Source organism: Polistes dominula, unplaced genomic scaffold (assembly GCF_049000335.1).
Source record: "Polistes dominula isolate Pdom_NZ unplaced genomic scaffold, Pdom_raw_medaka contig_24, whole genome shotgun sequence".
NCBI classification, from domain to species: domain Eukaryota; kingdom Metazoa; phylum Arthropoda; class Insecta; order Hymenoptera; family Vespidae; genus Polistes; species Polistes dominula.
The window spans coordinates 6,956,153-6,977,035 of record NW_028301150.1 but is presented as its reverse complement, the minus strand read 5'-3'; the positions used below and the strand labels follow the sequence as shown (position 1 = coordinate 6,977,035).

The 20,883-nt window shown below is 26.4% G+C and overlaps 5 protein-coding genes and 1 long non-coding RNA gene across 8 annotated transcripts; 3 read left to right on the top strand and 3 right to left on the bottom strand.

Moving 5' to 3' along the window:
• Positions 1–179: 179 nt before the first annotated feature.
• Positions 180–1,342, top strand: LOC149030846 (uncharacterized). Its single transcript, XM_089177819.1, is given in 4 exon segments — positions 180–307; positions 432–613; positions 694–890; positions 892–1,342. Coding segments are annotated over 4 exon segments (633 nt in total). The 5' UTR covers positions 180–198; the 3' UTR covers positions 1,037–1,342.
• Positions 1,343–1,905: 563 nt separating this feature from the next.
• On the top strand, positions 1,906–7,689 carry Nrk (Neurospecific receptor kinase). The gene is made up of 6 exons (XM_015321459.2): positions 1,906–2,551; positions 2,631–2,821; positions 2,915–3,173; positions 3,262–3,504; positions 3,615–3,802; positions 3,890–7,689. The coding sequence occupies exons 1-6, from the start codon at positions 2,491–2,493 to the stop codon at positions 4,889–4,891; spliced, it is 1,944 nt and encodes a 647-aa protein (XP_015176945.1). The 5' UTR covers positions 1,906–2,490; the 3' UTR covers positions 4,892–7,689.
• A 1,458-nt stretch (positions 7,690–9,147) lies between these two features.
• LOC107066643 (RUN domain-containing protein 1) lies at positions 9,148–12,528 on the bottom strand. 2 transcript variants are annotated; one of them, XM_015321461.2, is made up of 10 exons: positions 12,095–12,528; positions 11,798–11,982; positions 11,620–11,713; positions 11,382–11,549; positions 10,771–10,951; positions 10,594–10,688; positions 9,763–10,515; positions 9,569–9,666; positions 9,398–9,492; positions 9,148–9,328 (listed from the first exon to the last, which is right to left on the bottom strand). In XM_015321461.2, exons 1-10 carry the CDS (start codon positions 12,095–12,097, stop codon positions 9,222–9,224), a joined length of 1,779 nt encoding a protein of 592 aa, XP_015176947.1. In that variant the 5' UTR covers positions 12,098–12,528; the 3' UTR covers positions 9,148–9,221. The 2 variants fall into 2 exon arrangements, with proteins under 2 accessions (XP_015176947.1, XP_015176946.1); XM_015321460.2 differs by having other exon boundaries at positions 10,771–10,954; positions 12,095–12,527.
• Positions 12,529–13,194: 666 nt separating this feature from the next.
• On the top strand, positions 13,195–16,713 carry LOC107066604 (SET and MYND domain-containing protein DDB_G0273589). The gene is made up of 4 exons (XM_015321390.2): positions 13,195–13,770; positions 14,136–14,988; positions 15,143–15,788; positions 15,990–16,713. Exons 1-4 carry the CDS (start codon positions 13,754–13,756, stop codon positions 16,496–16,498), a joined length of 2,025 nt encoding a protein of 674 aa, XP_015176876.1. The 5' UTR covers positions 13,195–13,753; the 3' UTR covers positions 16,499–16,713.
• LOC149030845 (uncharacterized) lies at positions 14,856–15,203 on the bottom strand. The gene is made up of 2 exons (XR_016178311.1): positions 15,063–15,203; positions 14,856–14,940 (listed from the first exon to the last, which is right to left on the bottom strand). It is a non-coding gene; the product is annotated as an uncharacterized LOC149030845 (long non-coding RNA).
• A 258-nt stretch (positions 16,714–16,971) lies between the features above and the next one.
• Positions 16,972–20,475, bottom strand: Drp1 (dynamin related protein 1). 2 transcript variants are annotated; one of them, XM_015321391.2, is made up of 8 exons: positions 20,334–20,475; positions 19,421–19,985; positions 19,101–19,348; positions 18,478–19,008; positions 18,217–18,399; positions 17,716–18,019; positions 17,430–17,641; positions 16,972–17,315 (listed from the first exon to the last, which is right to left on the bottom strand). In XM_015321391.2, exons 1-8 carry the CDS (start codon positions 20,433–20,435, stop codon positions 17,259–17,261), a joined length of 2,202 nt encoding a protein of 733 aa, XP_015176877.1. In that variant the 5' UTR covers positions 20,436–20,475; the 3' UTR covers positions 16,972–17,258. The 2 variants fall into 2 exon arrangements, with proteins under 2 accessions (XP_015176877.1, XP_015176878.1); XM_015321392.2 differs by having other exon boundaries at positions 17,716–17,968.
• Positions 20,476–20,883: the final 408 nt, after the last annotated feature.

Genomic DNA, 20,883 nt, shown 5'->3' with positions numbered 1-20,883 from the left:
TCGAAAATATCGAAAATATAAATAAATTTAAAATTAAATAAAAGCATAATCTATATGAATTTGATACTTTACTAATTGAGAATAGAATAAACGTATCTATTATAAGATTAAGTTGGTTATTACCTTTTCTAGTTTTTTAATTATTTTTAATTCTTATCACAAATTTATAATACAAATTATTATAACTTAGAAATAATAATGGAACAATATATTTGCAATAAATGTTATTGCAATAATGTTAAAAATAATCTTCGATTTAGATTGACTCAATGTGGACATATTTTTTGTAATGACTGCCTAAGAAAAGGTAATGTTAAATTGTAAAAACAGAATTACATATTATGTAGCAAGCTATACTAAAAACTTGTATTTTATTTTATAAAATTGTAACTTTCAGAAATATTTAAGAATATACTTGTTTTAACTTATAGTTAAGGAAAACTGTCCTGAATGCAAATCTACAAAAATTGAAACCGTGCCGCTTACAAAATCTTTAACACCAGAAATATCAAGATTTTTTGCACCGTTAGAGGATATTTTAACAACACTAAAGCCTATAATAACTTTCCAATCTGAACAGACAAACATTATTTTGCACTGCTTTAATCAGCTAGTAAATTAACTTTTTCTATTTTTTATTTTAACTAATAATAACACTATTGCCTTTTTTAATGTCATTAAACAATATTTCAGAACGATAAATATGAAATCTTAAAGAACAGTTATGTTAATGCTGTTCGTAATGAAAAGCGAATAAGTTATGAATATCGTAATTTGAAGAAAACTTTAGAAAGTTTAAATAAACAATTATTGTTTGTGCAAATGCATAGTAGAAACAGTAAAGTAATTGCTGCAACAACATCTGTGATAAATGATAAATATGTTAACACAATACACTAGAACGCAAATGTATAATTCTTCTATGTCCAGATTAGGTTCTTCAATTATGAACAAACAATTTAAAAGAAATGTTTTTATGTTGCAAAAGCCAACCAACAATAGTTCTATTTCTATTTCCGATAAGAATTTCTTGTAAGTAAACAAGGAGAAAGTAAAACGATAGATTTTTCTTTTAACATTAAGCAATTGAACAAATTTGTTATATTATCAATAGCTACTATACTTGTTAATTAATTATAACAGTAAGATTACTAATCTATCTAATTAGAAATATTTTTAAGTTTTATTTAAATTCAAAGTTGATTTTGTTAATTCAATTAATTAGTAGAATAATAAATTACAGAAAATTTAAATCATAGGTTAACTAAACAACTAATTTCTTGATAAAACAAACATAACGATTTTTATGCAATGAATTTAATATCAAGGTACAGAATTAATTGCTACACCTAATACACACACACATATATATATATATATATATATATATATATATATATATATTATGATTACTTTTAAAGCATAAAACCTATTGGATAAGTCGATTATGACTAACCAATAAAAGTTTATTTATTTTTCATTATTAATAAATGTAATTTTTGAAATAATTCACATGTTTTAAATAATTCTTTTATCTATAAACAAAAACTTATTTTTTTAAAACGTTATATGAACTTAAAAGAAATAATTGAATTTCATAACTGTGTGAAAGAAACACACACAACGTAACAAACGAATATAACTTTATATATAAGTTGCTTATAATAATGTTTTTAAATAACAATTATAATAAACGAATTAAAACAAATATATATATATATATATTGTTAATATTAAATATTATAAATTATTTTGTTTATTTTTACATTGTTTTCTTAATAATTTGCAATTTAAATATACATTGCAAACTAAGCTTAAGTATAATAAAGGCTATGGTACTATGAACTACTACTACTACCTACTACTACACTACTACTACTACTACTACTACTACCACTACTAGTAACTGCTAGTAACGGATCATTGAACAGATTGTAGTCAGTGGAAGGGTAGCAACTAGGAGCTAATTAGATTCAGTTAGAAAAAAAATCAAATGTTTATTATTATTACGTACTCAGTAGATATGAATGAATACGTTATTTAAAGTTCCAAGTATTAAATTATATCAATATATATAATTACTATATACTCTTTAAAAAATATATATATACATGTATATGTATATATATACATATATTTTGTGCATTTATGCCAGAGTCCTTATTAGAAAATAAATGTGAATTTTTATCTTGTGTTAGAATTGTTTTTACAAATTAAATTCATTTAAGAATTCTTCATCTTTATGAAAAAGATATTTTTATTATTATTTATCGAATGAGTGTTGTTTTTTTTATTTGTAAAATAAGATTGTGAATTTTAAAAAAGAAAAAAATGTTAAATTTTAATATTAATTTAAAAGCGTGTTGTGTGACACGAGGTGAATCAAATATACTCAATAAAGAAGAACAAATCTTTATCTAAAAGAAATTATATTTCTCAACATGTAATCTTTCTTCTTCGTCTGCAGCATCGTATTATTGTATTTAAATAATGGTGCTTTGGATTATTTCCTTCACGGCAATTGTTTTGCACATTACTATTGTACAAAGTAGTATGTATTTCTTTTTATATTTTTATTATTATTACTTTATATTAAGTATCATATTAATTGTTATTATCATATTTTATAGAGGTAGTACCACAAGGTTATTGCGCCTTTTATAATGGCAAAATATGCAAAAAATATCTCACTGGCATTGGAAAGGTATGGTTTAATAGTTCATTTGGTAATCCTGGTGGATTGTTGAACGAACAAATAACAACGAATTTATGGGAAGAAGTAATAGAAACTCTTGTAGAACCATGTCGTTCAGCAGCAGAAGTACGTATTTCTTTCATTGAACGCTTGTATATATTTTATTATCTGTAATACATTAATGTAATAATATCTATGTGGTATGGTTTTTTATTACAGCAAATGCTCTGTTTATATGCCTTTCCACGGTGCCACGAATTAGTAGGATTGCCATTGTGTTACGAAGATTGCATAGCAGTACATCATTTTTGTTTCAATAACTGGATAATAATCGAGGACCAAAAACAAAAAGGAATTTATATTCGGTCACGTGGCCACTTCAGTTTACCAGATTGTCAAAGTTTACCAAGAATAGTTAAAGGAAAAGTAACTTGCTCGGAAGCTCATTTAACCGATATAAAAGAAGAACTTGTTACTTGTAAGCTCTTACCGGATACATTTTTAATGTATTTGTCTTGAAAAAAAATATGTCATTTACTATAAAAAATATGTCATATATTTTACAGATGACTGTATCAAAGGTAATGGTAGATATTACATGGGAAAGTTAAATAAAACAAAGGGTGGATTAGATTGTCAACCATGGAGTGCTCAATTTCCACAAAGTCACGATAAACCGCCAGATATTTTTCCACAAATTCAAAAGGGTGAAAATTATTGTAGAAATGTAGATGGCATTGAATCTATGCCGTGGTGTTTCACTATGGATCCTGATACACGTTGGCAACATTGTGATATTCCTATATGTGGTAAAATATTTATGTAAAAAAAGCATATTTATTTTATGATTATTTTATCTTATTGTATTAGTTATAAACGTTAAAGCATCATTATCTAATTAATATTTCGATTTTTTCAGATAATACCACAAATACAATAATTGAAATTAACCCAAAAGATTTAACTGTATATACGGTTATTAATCCACCATTTATATTAGCACTCTCTGTATTGGGACTTATATTCGTTGCTGGAACTTTGATTTCTATACTTTTAAGACGAAAACTTCATAAAAGACATCAAGGATATAATCAGACTGAAAGTCAGGTATATATATTCATATACACCCACGCTGAGTAAAAATATACAATTAGATGAAAAATACTATACTTTTCTATTGTAATATCTTTATAGGATGTTAACATTGATTTAGACAAATTGCCAAGCAATGAGGCATACCACAAAACAAGTGCGAAGCTTAATCCAAAATTGGAAAAACTCGAATTTCCACGAAATAATATTATTTATGTACGAGATTTAGGTCAGGGTGCCTTTGGTCGAGTATTTCAGGCAAAAGCACCTGGTTTAGTGCCAGGTGAAGAATTCACAAATGTTGCGGTGAAAATGTTGAAGGAAGAAGCATCAGATGATTTGCTTGTAGATTTTGAAAGGGAAGCATGTTTACTTGCAGAATTTAATCATCCAAATATTGTTAAGTTGTTGGGTGTGTGTGCATTAGGGCGTCCAATGTGTCTTTTATTTGAATACATGGGACGTGGTGATTTAAATGAATTCCTACGTTCTTGTTCACCTGGAAATTACATTATTCGAAGTTTAGAAAGAGATGGTACATTCACAGATTCACAATTATCGCATATGGATTTAATTAATATAGCTTTGCAAGTAGCATCCGGAATGGTATATTTATCAGACAGAAAATTTGTACATCGAGACCTTGCAACTAGAAATTGTTTAATAAACGATCAAATGATCGTGAAAATAGCGGATTTTGGATTATCTCAAAAAATATATCTTCAAGATTATTATAAAGGCGACGAACAAGATGCTATTCCAGTTAGATGGATGCCTCTTGAAAGTATACTTTATAACAAATATACTGTTGAATCAGATGTTTGGGCTTTTGCAGTATGCTTGTGGGAAATATTTAGTTTTGCTCTTCAACCATATTACGGAATGACTCACGAAGAAGTTGTTAAATACATCAAAGAAGGCAATGTTCTCCAATGTCCTGATAATACACCTTTATCAATATATGAATTAATGAAACTTTGCTGGAATAGAAGACCATCCGACAGGCCTACATTTAGAGCAATTTATGAAAGACTTGATACAATAAAACACGAGATAGAAGCAGAGAATAAAACAGACAGCGTGGCTTTACGCATTCACGTCTGAATACAAATGAAGCAGTACATGATTATATATAAGTGTAATAACTAATATATTACTTACTCGGCATTAAAGGTAAGTAATTATTAAAATGTAAAATGTAAATGTTACATACAAAGGCCTTCTTTGTTATATTTGTTATGTCACGTTAATGGCATACAGCTAAGAATATTTATAAAAAGAAAAAGAAAATGTGGCTATTACATATATTAGTAATAACTATATTGATTTGAGAATATCTTTAGCAAAATGCTTTTTAAGTACATGCGAACATTAAATCGTAAGTTTTACTGTTTTGTGGATAAAAAATGTAGTTTAATATCCTATCGAATAGATGTACACAAACAATTTATATATCTTTACACGTAATGAAAAAATGATGCATTTTAACTTAACATAATGGCTTAAAATATCGTTTAAAATTTTTAAATATTAATAATTGCAAGAACTGAAAAAGATTCTTGTGGAATTGATCAGCTATTTAAATCACATTATTGCAATGTAAATTGTCAAAGTTTTTTATTTCATATATATTCTATTCTATTATCCTAGCCATTTACATTTATAATCGGTGATGTGTGATATAAATATGAACGGCTATTATTTAGCAAATATACATACATAACCATAAATATTATAGAAATGTTTTAATATGATTGTAAAAGGTCACTGCCCTAATATATATATATATATTTACATTTTCTATATCTTTACATGTTTTGCTATGCAGATTTATATGTATATTATGCAACATTCCAGAGCAGTATGTGAATCATATAATCAATATTATGCAGAAGGTAATGCTTTAAAAAGAGATAGAGTCTTTATACAGTTTCATAATGGAATTATTGAATTAATATGTGTATACATACAGTGGAAGACATAAGTATTGGTAATAAAACATTCTAGATAAAAAGATTCATATGAAGAACAAGCGTTATAAACAATTTTTTTTCAGCGTAGTGTGTCAATACATACTTTCACCACTGTATGCATATGCATTAAAATTAAATGCATTTTTTGTTTACTCAAAAATTATATGAGTATATATGAACTTACATTTACTTGAAAGAATACTTACATTCCATTTTTTATTCCAAGTTATTTTAAGAAATTATTTAAAAATAGAATTATATACTTAACACTGAGATAGAAATAACACACGAGATTTTTTAATTTATACTCTGAATAAATATAACTGAAGACTGAACAAAAGATATACGACCAAAGTGAAGAATTATTTTTAAGATCCTGTTAGTAAAATTAAAGAGATTCAAAAAATTCGCAATGTAAAACTTGATTGTGCATTTTATGGTTTTGTCATTTGTGATAATATTTAAATTAGCTCTAATACTTTGATCGCTCACAAATTTTTTTCTTGTTAAATATGTATATTAGATCGTTGCTATAGCAAAAATATAACTTAAATGTGTGTTATAAGAATTATGTCAAGGAAAATGACAATGAAGAATGTTAAACCAAAGAGAACATGTATGTAAGTGAGTATGTATACTGTTATATGTAAAATTTTGAAAGTAAATTATATTATGGTATTGTAAAACAATATAATGAATGTTCAAATCGCATATTATTTAATTAACGTATTTCTTGTTTGATGCCACAACATGTACACTTATTTGTTGTACACGATTTTTATAGATTTTTCCAAAAATGTCAAAGCGTATTGTAATTAATTTTTATTCATCTTTTAAATGCTAATGTTTTGTTCTCTGATAGTGTTTTTAAGTAATATTTTATTTAAATTGAACGAAGTGGTATATTATATTATATTACACTGACATTCCAACAAGAATCCATCAATTAATGAATATTTTTAGATAGATTCTTTGTGTATTTTACATATATTTTATAATCATTTTTTTAAACGGTTTATATTATATATATATATACCTAAATATATTTTACGTATATAAAAACATAAATACCACCAAATTTCTACCAAGGACAGCGCATCTAGATTGTTTTTTACTATAATACGTACGATCATGTATTGATACGATAAATGTTTACACGCAAGATGTATTAATTCGCATATACCTTCATATTTGTTGAATATTAAGAAAATGTAATATGTGTATGTTCTAACAAGTACATCATTTATCATTGCATGTAACAATAAGTAAAAGTAAGAGATGCAAGATAATAATAATAATGGAACTAAAGCTCTTCTATATACCTTTTTATATACATTTTTGTAAATGAAAAAGGGGAAGACACCGATTCTGTGCTCTTATAACATCCACGTACTTGTATCCTATATAAGTAGAAAAAAAATCTATGTAATACGATATAAAAGGATAATACACATTTTTAAGCGTATTATCTCTGACCAAAAAATAACTCCTGGTATTATATAATTCGTTGATTTCAAATTTGTTATTGAAAATGTAGTCTCTATTCTGAATTTTATGTACAACAAACTCTATTACTTAATCTGTGAAAGCATTGAGACTCCACGACAATACATAACGTTTCTTATTGTTTTTACAAATAGATTATTCCATTATATTTTTTGTTCCTTTATATCTTAAAATTCGATTGTGAATGTGTATATTTAAGATTTATATTAAAAAGGTATATTTGTTCCATAATTATAATATTAACAATTACTCTATGTAAAGCTCCATAAATGTGTCAATTTCTATCATTTTTTAATCCATGAAATATTTTTATTATCAATGTGTAGATCACGGAGTCAACAATGATTACAAACTTGTTGAAAAGAAATCTGCTACAAACTTTTACTGATGTACTTTTACAAAAAATAAACAACCACTTTCATATTTATTGTTTTTCATTTAACTCACAGCCCAATAAAAAATATAGTATAGGATAAGAAAAGGATATATATTATCATGACAGAATTGGTGTATGATTAATTTTTACTTTAAATGAAATTAATGTACAGATAGAGATATTTATTTATGTATTTATCCAATTAATTGATATTAATAGATATTTAGATTTTTACGTAAAGCTCTTATTAATTAATTAATATATGATTTTTATGATATAATTGATACATTATATTCTCTTATATTTAGCAAAAACTTAATGATACGTATATGTACAAGTACAAGTAAAACTATTACTGTATAAGATTCATGTATTTGTATATATTATTTTTTAAAATTTGTATAACACAAATTTTTCATTCTTAAGTAATAGTTATTTATTGGATGTAATATGAACTCATTAAAGAAAATATTTAATAAAACCAACATTATGTGCATATGTAAATATTATGTCAGATTTAATTAATAATTCCCTACAAATAAAAAAAATTTAGGCTACAAGATAATATAAGTCAATATAACAAACAAAATTTCTTAAAAATATATAAATAATAAGTTATATAATAAATTATTTTTATAACCAATCTAAATATTTGTTATATATAAGTTGCATAAAAATTGATAAAATATTGACTACATACATATGTACATAATGTCGTTTAACAACCTATTTAATATATAAAGAATATCTATGAAATTTTACTTAAAAAGAATAAATATAATAATTCTTTGGTTTTTAATTTGATTTAAGATTCATTGTTAAATATAAGTGACTACTTATTAGTATAAATGAAATACATGATTAATATTTTTCTAATTTTTTATGAATATTTAATGAAACATTTAATTATAATGCTCTTTTTATCTTTAATTCCTATTCTCTTATTTGTTGTATTTACGTTTACTTTGTGTAAAAATATTGCAAATGATATTTGCAATATTCTAAATGCATGTATTAAATCATCGACTGCATGTATAAGTATTTGGAAAGGTAAGTTTCTGTTACTTATTATATTCTTTAGTTTTTATTATGTTCAACCCTACTGTGTGTAAATATGTTTGGAATAAACCACTGCTATGTAATGATAGCATGAAATTTTATGTTGAAAAGATATTATTAATTAATTAATTAGAAAGAAAAGAAAAAAGAAAAAAATTGTGATGTAAATGTAAAATAATATTTGATAAATACTGATAATATATATATCTTATATAATACCTCAAGATAAAAATTATTTAATTTTTATTACATACTTCATAAATAATATTTACCTTTTCCAAGCATATAGGAACTACGAAAGAATACTGGTTATAAGTTAATGCTTGATAATACTTATGATTGCAGTATAATTCTTAGATTCGAAAACTTGGTAACTTATTTGAATTATACATTCTGATATTATCTTCCACTCATAAGTGTACTTATATATATCATATAGAGGATTGTTGTATCTGAGTTTTTTTTTGTTCTCATTAATAATTATAATTTTTTTATACAAGGATCATTTTCTATGCATTAATCAGAATGCGTCCTTTATATTTTGAAATTGACGTACAGCTAAGTCAACTGGCAGATCAAACTTATATCTCGTAAGTTTGTCGAGAGTGTGAAATGCGTCTTGAAATCCTAATAGTTAAAAAAGAAAAAAGAATATTCATTAAAACGTATCAAATAAATATACGAATTTAAATATACCTGTTTTCACCACATAACTCCATGACGTGTAGTGACATTCTAAAAGATATTGGCATTGTAAAATGAGCTTTAGCCAAACCACCAATTTATTTGCGCTACAATTAAAATTTATAATTCATTTAATTCTATAATTATTCTTAGTGTTGAGACAAGAATAACAATTTTACTTACTTTAAAGCAGCACATATAAATGCTTTAAAATGTGAATCACGACTCCGTTTGTAAGGACTATGCGAAGCAATAATGTTACCTATAGTAGTTAGTAGACTCTAAAAATAATAAATTAAATACATTCAAACTGAAACTATGAATTTCTCGTATTTATTTGTTAATTATGAATTGAATGAACAAAGCGAAAAAATTACCTGTTTAGCAGAAGTAGCTTTACCGATAAGATCTAAATTAAAGCTTTGAGATAATTTTTGTGCCGGACTGGAGTTATAATAATGGCCATTTTTTATTTCATAATATTTTAAGATAAGTTCCCAGGCATGCATAAAATTAGCAGAGGAAGGACTTCTTTGATGAAAACATCCCATAAACGGAACTACACTGTTAGAACGTACATCAGACATTAAACCATGTTGTAACAAATCTCTAATGGAAGCTGCTAGATGCTTTCTTATTGCCGATGTTAGTTTTGCATTACAGTGCATTGATGCAGAATCCGAGTCAGACGTGTATTCATCAGCACCAACATCATCATCTTCAAGCTGATGTTCATTTTCTGCGATAGTACTTAAAACGTGCTCAACCGCAATGTCTAATCTAGTTCTTAAATCACGCCAATTATATATCGAATTTTTATTTAAATTTCTTCGAACCTGTGCACTACTACATCCCAATTGTGATATTATAAACATATGTAAGAGAGCTACGACCTTTTTAACAGTATTCAAAGTTTTAGTTTTACTTTCATTATCTATTGCCTTTTTCTCAAATTTGTTAGTATGATTAAATGTAGCAGAGCCATTAGTATGTACTGGACAAGCACAAGTGCATGCCAATGTTTCCGTACTCACTTCTCCTTGAAGATAATTTATAAATCGTTCTAAATCAGCAATTTGTGTTTTCAATTGAGACACCAATTGTTCTTTCATTTTTAATGGACTAACTATCTGTAATGTAATTGCAATTTTTGTAAATATATCAGAAAAAAAACAGATACAATAAAATATATATACATATAAACTTACTTGACTTATTGCATAATCAACTTGCCACCTTAAATCATCTATTGGTAACTTACACAAATCATCTACATTAAAATTTAATTTTTCCTTCAAGTGATCTAGAAAAGGAACCATTAAGTTTACTTATTCAAATATAATGATTTAAAGTGTTATATTAAATTATTTTATATCATAACTTACTGATTATTATACTTTGACGTTCTAACACAACGCTTTGTGGTAAATCTGCATCACCCATTTCGTATGCGTATTTTTCTAAATCTTCCAATTGTGACTTTAATTGACTAATTAACTCCCTTTGTTTAGTTCTCTGTAATGCCATTTTCGATTCCATTTCTACATCACTAACCATGCTTCCAATCTGCTAAATTAGATAGGATTATAAATTTATTAATAATGCTAATTTAACAAAAATATAATATATAATAAAAACAAACAATAATTATAATTACCTTGAAAAAAGTTTCAGTATTTACATAATATGCATTCTTTGTACAAATTTTCAAGCGCATTTTAAAATGTTATTTAAAAAATTGAAATATAAGGAAAAAATGGATGTGTGGATAAAGAATAATAAATGCGGTTTATATAGTAGATGTATTAATAAAAGTTTATTATATATCTTTTTCATAATGTGACAACAAAAAGGAAATAAATAAATCATTTAAAAATAAAAAGAAAAACAAATAATATAAATAAGTAAGCAATAAGGTATGATAAAAAGCATTAAAATCAAATGTTAAAATTAAAAAATGAAATAATTAAATAATAAATAAAAGTGTAATACTTACGCTTTCTTTACAAAATGTCGGAGAAATGGGTGTAATAGATCTGCTTTCAAATAATAAATTATTCGGTACATCAGGAATCCCTCTAAATGCAAATTCTTCTAACTCTTTAAGCAATGTTTCTTTCTCATTAGTCGGAGCATCAACAATTTGACGTAAACGAAATTGTACCTATAAGAATATTAAACATTAAAAAATCTATTCATAATTCTATATAAGTAAAAACGATTATAATACCTACTTGAGCAAAATGTGTAGTTAACGCTATCAGAGACGAATTAAGCATCTCTTGTTCTTCTTCTAATAACTTTAATCTTTCCATATCATTAGAAAGGCTAAAAGTATTATGTAAGAAAAGTATTGTATATTAGTAAACCATTAATAAAATCTACAAAACGTTTCATCAAATAATCACTTACTTTCCTATATTATCAACATATTTATATTCATCCCCAAAATCATTATCTCCATCGTTTGCTCCAACAGGAGCCCATCTCTCACCTGATGGTCTATCACTTTCGTCTGAATTTTCAATATCATCATTTTCACAAGTCTTACGTTCAATAGTATTCATTACTTGATACGTTAATATTTCTTCTTGTTCCTGAAAAATCATATAATTAATTATATGAAAATGTACATACATAGATAAATATATTATTTAGATGAGATTAATTTTAATATTTTTCCAATGAATTTATCTTTTTTTTACTTACCATAATGCTTTCTTGATATGCTCCACATAACACATTCAATACCAATAATGAAGAATAATCTACTTAAGACTTTAGTATGATAATATCTCCTGTTTAATCCATGAATTAACTTCTGCGCACGTGTATAATAAGAAACGTCAGTCGTATTCTGAGATATCGAAGAAATGATAGATTTTAGGCGCGTAGGCGGGCGGGAAAATAATATCTTATCATTCTTAAATTAATTTCAAAACTTTATATCCAAATGAATGATATTTAATTTAAATCGTTGCGAAAAGCTTATAATATTTAAAACAATATTGTTATAATTGACTACTTCATGGATTTGTTATACTTTTAAGAAATAGGCTAAGTAAATCGATTTCACGTATTGTATATTTAGAACACACAGGCATAATGTATATTATAGATCTTATAAAAGTAACCTAAATTTTTGCTTTAAATCTTCTTTACCATCACTTCGTAATCTTCTTTTCCATTCTTTTGCCATGAATTGTCGGTAATGTTTCATTTATGACTATCTTGATGTTTTAACTTCTACAAAAATTCACTTTCCTACATTATCGATTGAAGTTCGTCAAATAAAAGCGCTCGAAGCGCTACGACCAAATCTTAAACTACTTTTCTCATCTATTACTTTTCACTAGTTTAAGCTATATATTAGTAACAAATAAAAGCTAACATTCTATTGGTCAAACGTACAAAAAATATCTAGTATTTATTCGTCCCGCTATTTTTAAATCAACGAAACGCGGGATATAGAAATAAGCGGAAATAATTTTTATTTGAAAAGTTAAAATCTTATATAGTTATTTCTACAATTGTATAACCACACACGCATACACAATAATAATTATTATTAATTATATTTGTATATATAATTGTAGTCACTTAGTGTAATTTGTAATTTGTAATCACTTATAAATAAGATGATTTAAATAAAAATGCAAATCTTTAAGAATTATTTATTGTTGTTTTTCCTTTTCTTCTTTATTAATTTCGAATACATTTGTCACATTTTAAAACAACATTTACTTATATAGATTAATAATCCTACAATTGTATAATTGAAGAAAAAAATTTATAATTGATTAATAATATTTTTTTACTTTATCAATAATTAATTTCTAAAATAACTCGTTTATCATGTGTATTTTCAAAATGTAGATAGTGCAATACTGCATAGAAGATTTCATTTGTTCTTGATACATTTATAGAACTAATAATAAATTACTCTTCTATATACATTACAATAGACTTGCATACATAAGACGCATTATGTAAATATTTTTAAAGAAATTTTAAATAAATTGTTTATTTTCTTTTCTTTTCTATACACACACACACACACACAATATATATATTTTTATATTATATACAATGTATTTTTTTTCTTTAATTTGAAGAGGGAGAGAGAGAGAGAGAGAGAGAGAAAGAGAAAGAGAAAGAGAGAGAAAGAAAAGCAAAATAAATTCATTGATGTGTTATGTTTGGCATTTGCCACGCATTTTATACGAGGCATTTACAACAGTAACTTTGGTAACTAATTTTAGAAATCGTCACATTAGTAAACCGCCTTCGAGAGAATATACAAGTACGACAACCGTCCTACATTCGTGATACAAATTGTGAGGGATCAGTAACAAATAATATTTAAAAATGACTATGAAAAATAAGTAAGTAAAAAATGATTTTTTTTAGATCTCTCTTTTTCTCTCTCTCTTTCAATTATATTTCAAATAGATATATAAATTTAATAAATTAATAACGTTTAAAGAGTTTATGCTATTTTATCATGACATTATATATTTACATTTTTATATAAACTATACAAATTTCAATATATATATATATATATTATTAAATAATATATATAGAATAAAATTGTATGTCAAATACCATACAAAACAGATTTATGTTATAATATATTCAATATGCAGAACGAGGATAAATTTGATTTACAATTGAATCTATTTTTTTTCATTATGTAATATAATTACACTTAATTATATTTAATAAATATTCAATAAATTTATTATAGTGGCAGTATATTTGTTGATTTTTGTCGGCAAGCATATGATACTGTAACAACTGAACCATTTATGAGCCGTTTTAAAGAATTATCGGTAAAAGGAGATAGACAAGGGATGGTTCAAGTAATAATTGAATTACCATGTGTATTAAATACAAAGATAACTAAATCATATAAGGGTAAGAACGATCAACAAGCAAAACTGCTTTATCAGAAATCACTTAATATAATGAAAGATGGAGAAATTAAAGCGGAAGAAGAGAGTAGAGCATGTAGTGTTCTCACCGAAGCACTGTTTGCAGCCAGTGCATGTAGTTTAGTATTTATGAATGCTCTTTTAGAGCGTGCAAAATATTGGTATAAATTAGGAGCTTGGATAAAATGTCTTAAAGATAGTGAATGCTTGTTAGCACTTCCTCAGAGCTTTTACGATAAAAATGTAGATAATAAAAATGTTTACTTAAAGCATAAAAAGGAATGTTATAATTTTAAACACGAGTGCTCTAAAAAATTGGAAATAACTATTCGACGGAAACAGAAAATACGTGGAAAGGAAAATGCCAAGTATTGTTCTTCCGCTGAAGTAATAACAAAACAAACCGTCGTATCGACACCAACTGTGCATGGAAAGTTGAACAACAGTCTGAAAAGTTGTTCCGATGCAGTAGAACTTCGATTTGATAATAACAGAGGCAGGCATCTTGTAGCAACCAGAGATATTTGTGCAGGAAGTGTTTTAATAGTCGATCAGCCTTTCTCCTCCACCATTGATAAAGAGGCACTCGACAGGAATTGCTTGCATTGTTACAGTTCCCTTAAATTGGAAGATAATGTTAGAATTCCTTGTTATATGTGTCAAACAGTTAGTATTATGCATGATCTTGTGCGTGTACAAGAGTGAAATAGTTAGTTTAATAATAATTAATTTTGTTTTACCCCTCTTTAAATCGTTATGAAGTTCAGTGTGTAACTGTGCTTTTGCATCCATATTCCAGAAATTATATTTCCCTTTTCAGGTTTCGTATTGCACTGAAACTTGTCGCAATGAGTCATGGGAGATGTATCATAAATATGAATGCGCTATATTAAATCTTTTCTTTGAGGAAGGATTTAATGAAGGAAAAAATAAATTATCTCATCTTTTGTTGGCTTATAGAACTACTTTGATAGCAGCTTTATCTCCAAATGAAAAAAAACATAATAATACGGAAAAAATTTATAAATCGTCTAGTCTTAATACAGAGTTTTTTAAGCACCATCAGTCAAAAGAAAAAAACACTGTTATATCAAATGCAAATAAAATATATGATCCATTAGATTACACAACTGTTTTACAATTAGAATCACATTGTACGAATGTAGATCCTAATGTAAATGCTATTCGTAGTATAGAAGCAGTGTTTATAGCCAAGTGTTTAATTTTTTCTTTCAATGAAATTGGAATAGATTCACTGGATAACAACAAATTCATAGCTTTAGCGACTGCTACGTTGCAGCATTTGCAGGCCATTAATTATAATGCTTACGAAATTGTTGAAAATGTACATAATGAAGAAACGCATGTTTGGGAACCAAGAAATGTAGGTTGTGCCATTTACACCACTGTCAGTCTTACAAATCATAGTTGTTATCCTAATGTAGTTCGACATTCTTATTCATCTGGTAAGTTATATATATATATATATATATATATATATATATTATATTATATTATATTATATTATATTATATTATATTATATGATATAATAACATAACATTTTTTTTATAATTATCTATTTTGTTCTTTATGAGTTTTATATGCAACGAAAATAAAAGATATGCATTGTATTGACAAACAATTAATAAATATATCCTTTTATAGGAAAAGTTGTTGTAAGAACATTACGTTGCATTAGCAAAGGAAATGAAATATTAGACTGCTATGGTCCACAATTTCTTAGCGATGACAAATTAGCAAGGCGCGAGTATTTATGGAAAAAATATCTTTTCATGTGCGAATGCGATGCTTGCAAGTATAATTGGCGATTACCATTGCCAGATATGCTTAATTTTAAATGCAAAACATGTTCTCAAGCCGATTATTCATTTATGGAGACAAAGAATGGCATGCATAAAATAAAACATTGTCCCCAATGTAATAAAAAATTAGACTATCAAAAATTAAAGAAGCAACTTAGAAAATCAATTGAAAAGAGGGTAAATGCAATTTCCAAAATGTATCAAGGTTACTATAAAGAAGCATTAAATCAACTATTAGATCACATAAATTTTGTTGAAAAATTCTTGGAAACACCTAATATAGAGTCTATCAAAACACAGCAATGCCTTATTCAATGTTATAATTCCTTTGGTTGCATTTCTACAAATTAATATAATCTTAATTACTATATTATTTCTTTATGTGTATCATATTCAATTTTAAAGCTTAAAATTATCTACAAAACAATTGTTTATTTTACTTCTATATTCAAATTTTATATCGTTTATCTCATAAATAATTTAATATGTGAACAAATAAAAAGGTGTAATTTAGAAAGAAAACAAAAAATGTACAATTAAAGATAAATAAATAAGTTGAGAAATTATCATTCGTCTATAATCATTTCTTAAAAAGAAAAATTATTCTGAAAGAAAGAAAAAAAGAAATATGTATATATTATTTTATATCATGCAAACTTATTATATATATATTTTTTTTTTTTTTCACCGATTTAGTACTTAATTGTTGTTGTAAAATGACATTGTACAAATTTTATAATATTATATTAAATTACTAAAGAAAATGAAAAATGCATAAATTTTGTTTGTAAGTACATGCTAGACATTACACAACACTGATAATATTAAGCATAACATCTCCATTTTATGGTATCTAAACAATCCCAGATGTATGTACAGTAAAGTAGTGCATAATTTATACTCATCATATATTAAAAATTATTATAATGTCTGGGATGACAAAAATTATTACTTCATTGTTCTAGAAATTTCGTTTGCATGAAGAATAAAAATTTTGTACAGTGTTTTAGCATATACATAAGTTGCATTCATTGACTTATCTATCCAAACACAATAATAATACCTATTTTAATCTATAATCTGATGCTATTGTGGTTTATTATTTAAATTATTACCACATATGCGTCTCGCGAATTTCACTGATAATATGACCTGCTTGAGTCAATGCCTATAATGGAAGGAGTAAAGAAGTTTTATATAATTAGTCAAAAAAAGTTTTTTCATATCAAGATCATTATAGAATAGATAGTAGTATTAGAAATATAATTAATGAATAATATACCTTTAGCATATCACTTGCTTCTTTTCGTCTAATAGCAATATGTTCACTCTCGTTCAACAATGCTTCGGCTTGATCTGATTTATACAAATGAGTTACAAGTTCACTTTGTAAATTATCCTTTACATAGTTGACTAGGAAATGCATCACTGCTTTGGGTACGCTATCTTGTATAGACTTTCGTACGATATAAAAGTAGGATTTAATAAGTCGCTCTAGAAAATATAATAATTTACATCAAAATATTATATAATAATATAAATACCAAAATATATTATTTTATAATTACCGATAACATCACAGTCTCGTTGCTCTCGTTCATTTAGTTTACGTGGTGTTTGCATTGGCACTTCAGGGAGTAAATTTACTGGCTTTTGTTGTGGCGATGGTTTCTGTACGTCAAGCATCAAATTTGGTTGAGGAGAAATATTTCCTGAAGTTTTAATTGGAGATCCTTCAGCAGACGTAACAGATTCTGTTCTTTCTTGCGGTAATAAATTACTCAGTAACCAATGATTTTGTTGCGCATGCATCTTTTTATTCTGCTCAGAAAAAGATGTCAACTCATCTTGACTATTGGTCAATTTTACGTTCTGTTATGATACAGATTGTGAATGATTAGTAAGGAATAGATTAAAAAAAATAAAAAAATAGAATGCACAATTAAGTATATGTTTTGTTATTTAAATTTAATATCTAATATTAATTAGTATTTTTTAGAGATGTGGGATTAGAACAAGATAAAACCAGTTACAATTAATATATTAAATTTCATTTAAATTTCACTTACATTTTCAGTAGGCATTGCAACGCCAGATATAGAGTTGCTGCTAGTAGTAGGTACTTTTCTATTATATTTAATATTATCTGTATCTGTATTTTTCAATAACGAAGAAACAAATGCTGCATCTTTATGAAAATCTGGATGTTTGGTATTAATATATGCTAATTCTATGGCAACCAAATTTTCTACCTTTATAAAAATAAATTTCAATAGAAATATATACAAATAATATTTTAAATAAGGAACATTAAATAATTAAAATAATACCATTTGATTAGTAGTAGGGAGACGTCTTCGTAACAAGTGCGTAACAACATCAACAATTCTTTCATGTAATTTAGGAAATCGTAACATTTCTTGTTGTACCTCAGTACCACAATGTTGTATAATCCTTTGCATTTCTTCATGCACAAGTTCTACACATCGTAAAGAAGGTTCTTCCAGCCTTCTTATTTGTCGTTTAACTAATAATTCAAAAGACACCTCGGGCACAAAAAGTGCTGGTCTTGGTCCAGTTGCATTTCGTATAGCAGTTAAAATATCGATTTTAGTGAGACCAGCAAGAGGATGGATAGAGTCAAGTGTTTTTCCAAACGTTTCATGAAATATATAACATATTCGTGCACCACCACATAATTCAGTAGTTTCAATATTTCTAGCAGTTCCTTCGATAGTAGAACAATAACTGCTTGCAAATTTCGTAATAATTTGCAATAAAGTTTGACTTTTATCCCCAACATCTTCTCCATAAGAAGAAAGTAATGTTTGAAATTGCGATACCATTACGTTAACTCTTGTCTGATTTTTAAAATCGTATATTAGATTATATATTATTACTAACAATTATAAGAAAAATTTTAATGTACTTATTAATTTGAATGATACTACACCTTCAATTCCGGCAAACAATCTCGTATATGATGCATGAGTAATCGATTAAGCGTTTTAGCTAAATAAGGTGTTCCATTTCTATTAGCTAATGTTGGATATTTACGTTGTAAAAATACAGCTTCATCTTTCAATGCATCCCGAATACTTTTATTACTCATTATGTCCTGTTGAGAACGATTAACAACTCCAATAATTCCAAGCTTTACGGGAATTACTCTACCACACAATATATCTATCGCATCTGTTCCTATTATCAGAAGAAAATAAATGAGTTTTAAAAAGAGCTTTAATATATGACAATACTTCAAAATAAATATACCTGCATCCATGAGATCCAATTTTGTGACAACAGCAAGAGTACGTCTACCATCCGGATCAACATCTTTACTAAGTTTCAAACTTTCACTTGTAGCCATATCTGTATTAGCAGTAACAACTGCTAAAATGATAGAATTAGGATTACATATGTATTTCAATACAAGTTGACGAATTTGGTTTTCAATATCTTCAGGTTGATCTCCTACTGGCACTTTCGTAATACCAGGCAAGTCTATAAGCGTTAAATTAACAACAGACATTGAATAAATTTTAAGATTAATAGGTTCCGGACAAATGCCTTTATTAGCTCCTGCCATTCGATCTGTTTCCGCTTCTATCTCACAACGTATATCATCAAAATCTTTAAAGATCTTGTTTCTTGTATGTAGGAATGTACCCCACTCTTCCAAATCCAATGTTCCATTTTCTGCATTACGATGTTCTCTATCTTCTTTTGGCGTATATACAAGTTGAAGTATTAACGGTCGACGTGTTACTATACCTGTTCCTCTAGGAAGGAACGAACGGCCTACTAAATTTTCTATTACAGATGACTTTCCAGAACTCTATAAACAAATTAGAAATAATATATATTTCTAATAATATTATATATATGTAAATTCATTCTACATAACCAATTATAAAAAACTTTATTCCATATCATTATTATGATAAAAATGTAAAAGAATTTGTGAATTATTTAAAATTTAATAGTGAAATATCAACAACTATTTTCTTATTATTGAACCATTGTAATTAATCGTTTAATGTTAAATTAATATCGTCAAACAATTTTGTACATAAATATTTAAATATTGTTTAACGACAATAGATACAAAAGAACAAAGATCAAAATATAATATTCGGAGTATTGTCAAGTGTGCATGATGAAAATTATGAAAATATTTACTGACCTGAGTTCCTAAGACAACTATTTGAGGAAGTTGAATAGCATCGGCTCCAACGGTGTTAAATACATCTTGTAATTTGTTTATTACTGGTATTAAAGCTTCCATTATGTTTAGCTATATAAACGTATATATCAAATCGATCGAAATATTCTCTACCGGTTAGAGGATTAGTAAGTAATCTTTTCAGCGTATAACATTTATTTAATAATTCGAATAAGTTTATTAATTTTAAATTGTAATATATATCAATTTGACGCGTGTAACGAATGTTCAATATTTCTTATCAAATTAATTTAATTATATTATTTAAGTGATATCACATTCGTTAATAAATCTTCTTAGAAAACGAATTCAACTTTGTAACACTTTTCTTTGGACCCACTCAGGGGGACCACCCGTTCCAAAATACCCCATTATTTTTGAGCGCGTGCGCACTCTATTATTTCTCTATCTTCTTCTCTATGCGGTAAAAAATACGATATGTGGTACACGTACATATGTACGTATCAAAGTCTTAACAGATTAATTAATACCGTTTTTGTATCACGTGTTT

Excerpts from the sequence above, each read along its gene's own strand:
- LOC107066643 (XM_015321460.2), bottom strand. Across the intron at positions 11,714-11,797 it reads TATGTTGATAATATAGGAAA|CCTTTCTAATGATATGGAAA; the intron begins GTAAGTGATTAT and ends TAATACTTTTAG. Across the intron at positions 10,955-11,381 it reads CGACATTTTGTAAAGAAAGC|CAGATTGGAAGCATGGTTAG; the intron begins GTAAGTATTACA and ends TATCTAATTTAG.
- Drp1 (XM_015321391.2), bottom strand. The coding sequence starts at position 20,435 with ATGGAAGCTTTAATACCAGTAATAAACAAATTACAAGATGTATTTAAC. Across the intron at positions 19,349-19,420 it reads ATTGGATCTCATGGATGCAG|GAACAGATGCGATAGATATA; the intron begins GTATATTTATTT and ends TTCTGATAATAG. Across the intron at positions 17,316-17,429 it reads AAGCAAGTGATATGCTAAAG|GCATTGACTCAAGCAGGTCA; the intron begins GTATATTATTCA and ends CTTCCATTATAG.
- Nrk (XM_015321459.2), top strand. The coding sequence starts at position 2,491 with ATGGTGCTTTGGATTATTTCCTTCACGGCAATTGTTTTGCACATTACT. Across the intron at positions 2,552-2,630 it reads CATTACTATTGTACAAAGTA|AGGTAGTACCACAAGGTTAT; the intron begins GTATGTATTTCT and ends CATATTTTATAG. Across the intron at positions 3,505-3,614 it reads TTGTGATATTCCTATATGTG|ATAATACCACAAATACAATA; the intron begins GTAAAATATTTA and ends CGATTTTTTCAG.
- LOC107066604 (XM_015321390.2), top strand. Across the intron at positions 14,989-15,142 it reads CTTGTTATATGTGTCAAACA|GTTTCGTATTGCACTGAAAC; the intron begins GTTAGTATTATG and ends TTCCCTTTTCAG. Across the intron at positions 15,789-15,989 it reads TCGACATTCTTATTCATCTG|GAAAAGTTGTTGTAAGAACA; the intron begins GTAAGTTATATA and ends ATCCTTTTATAG.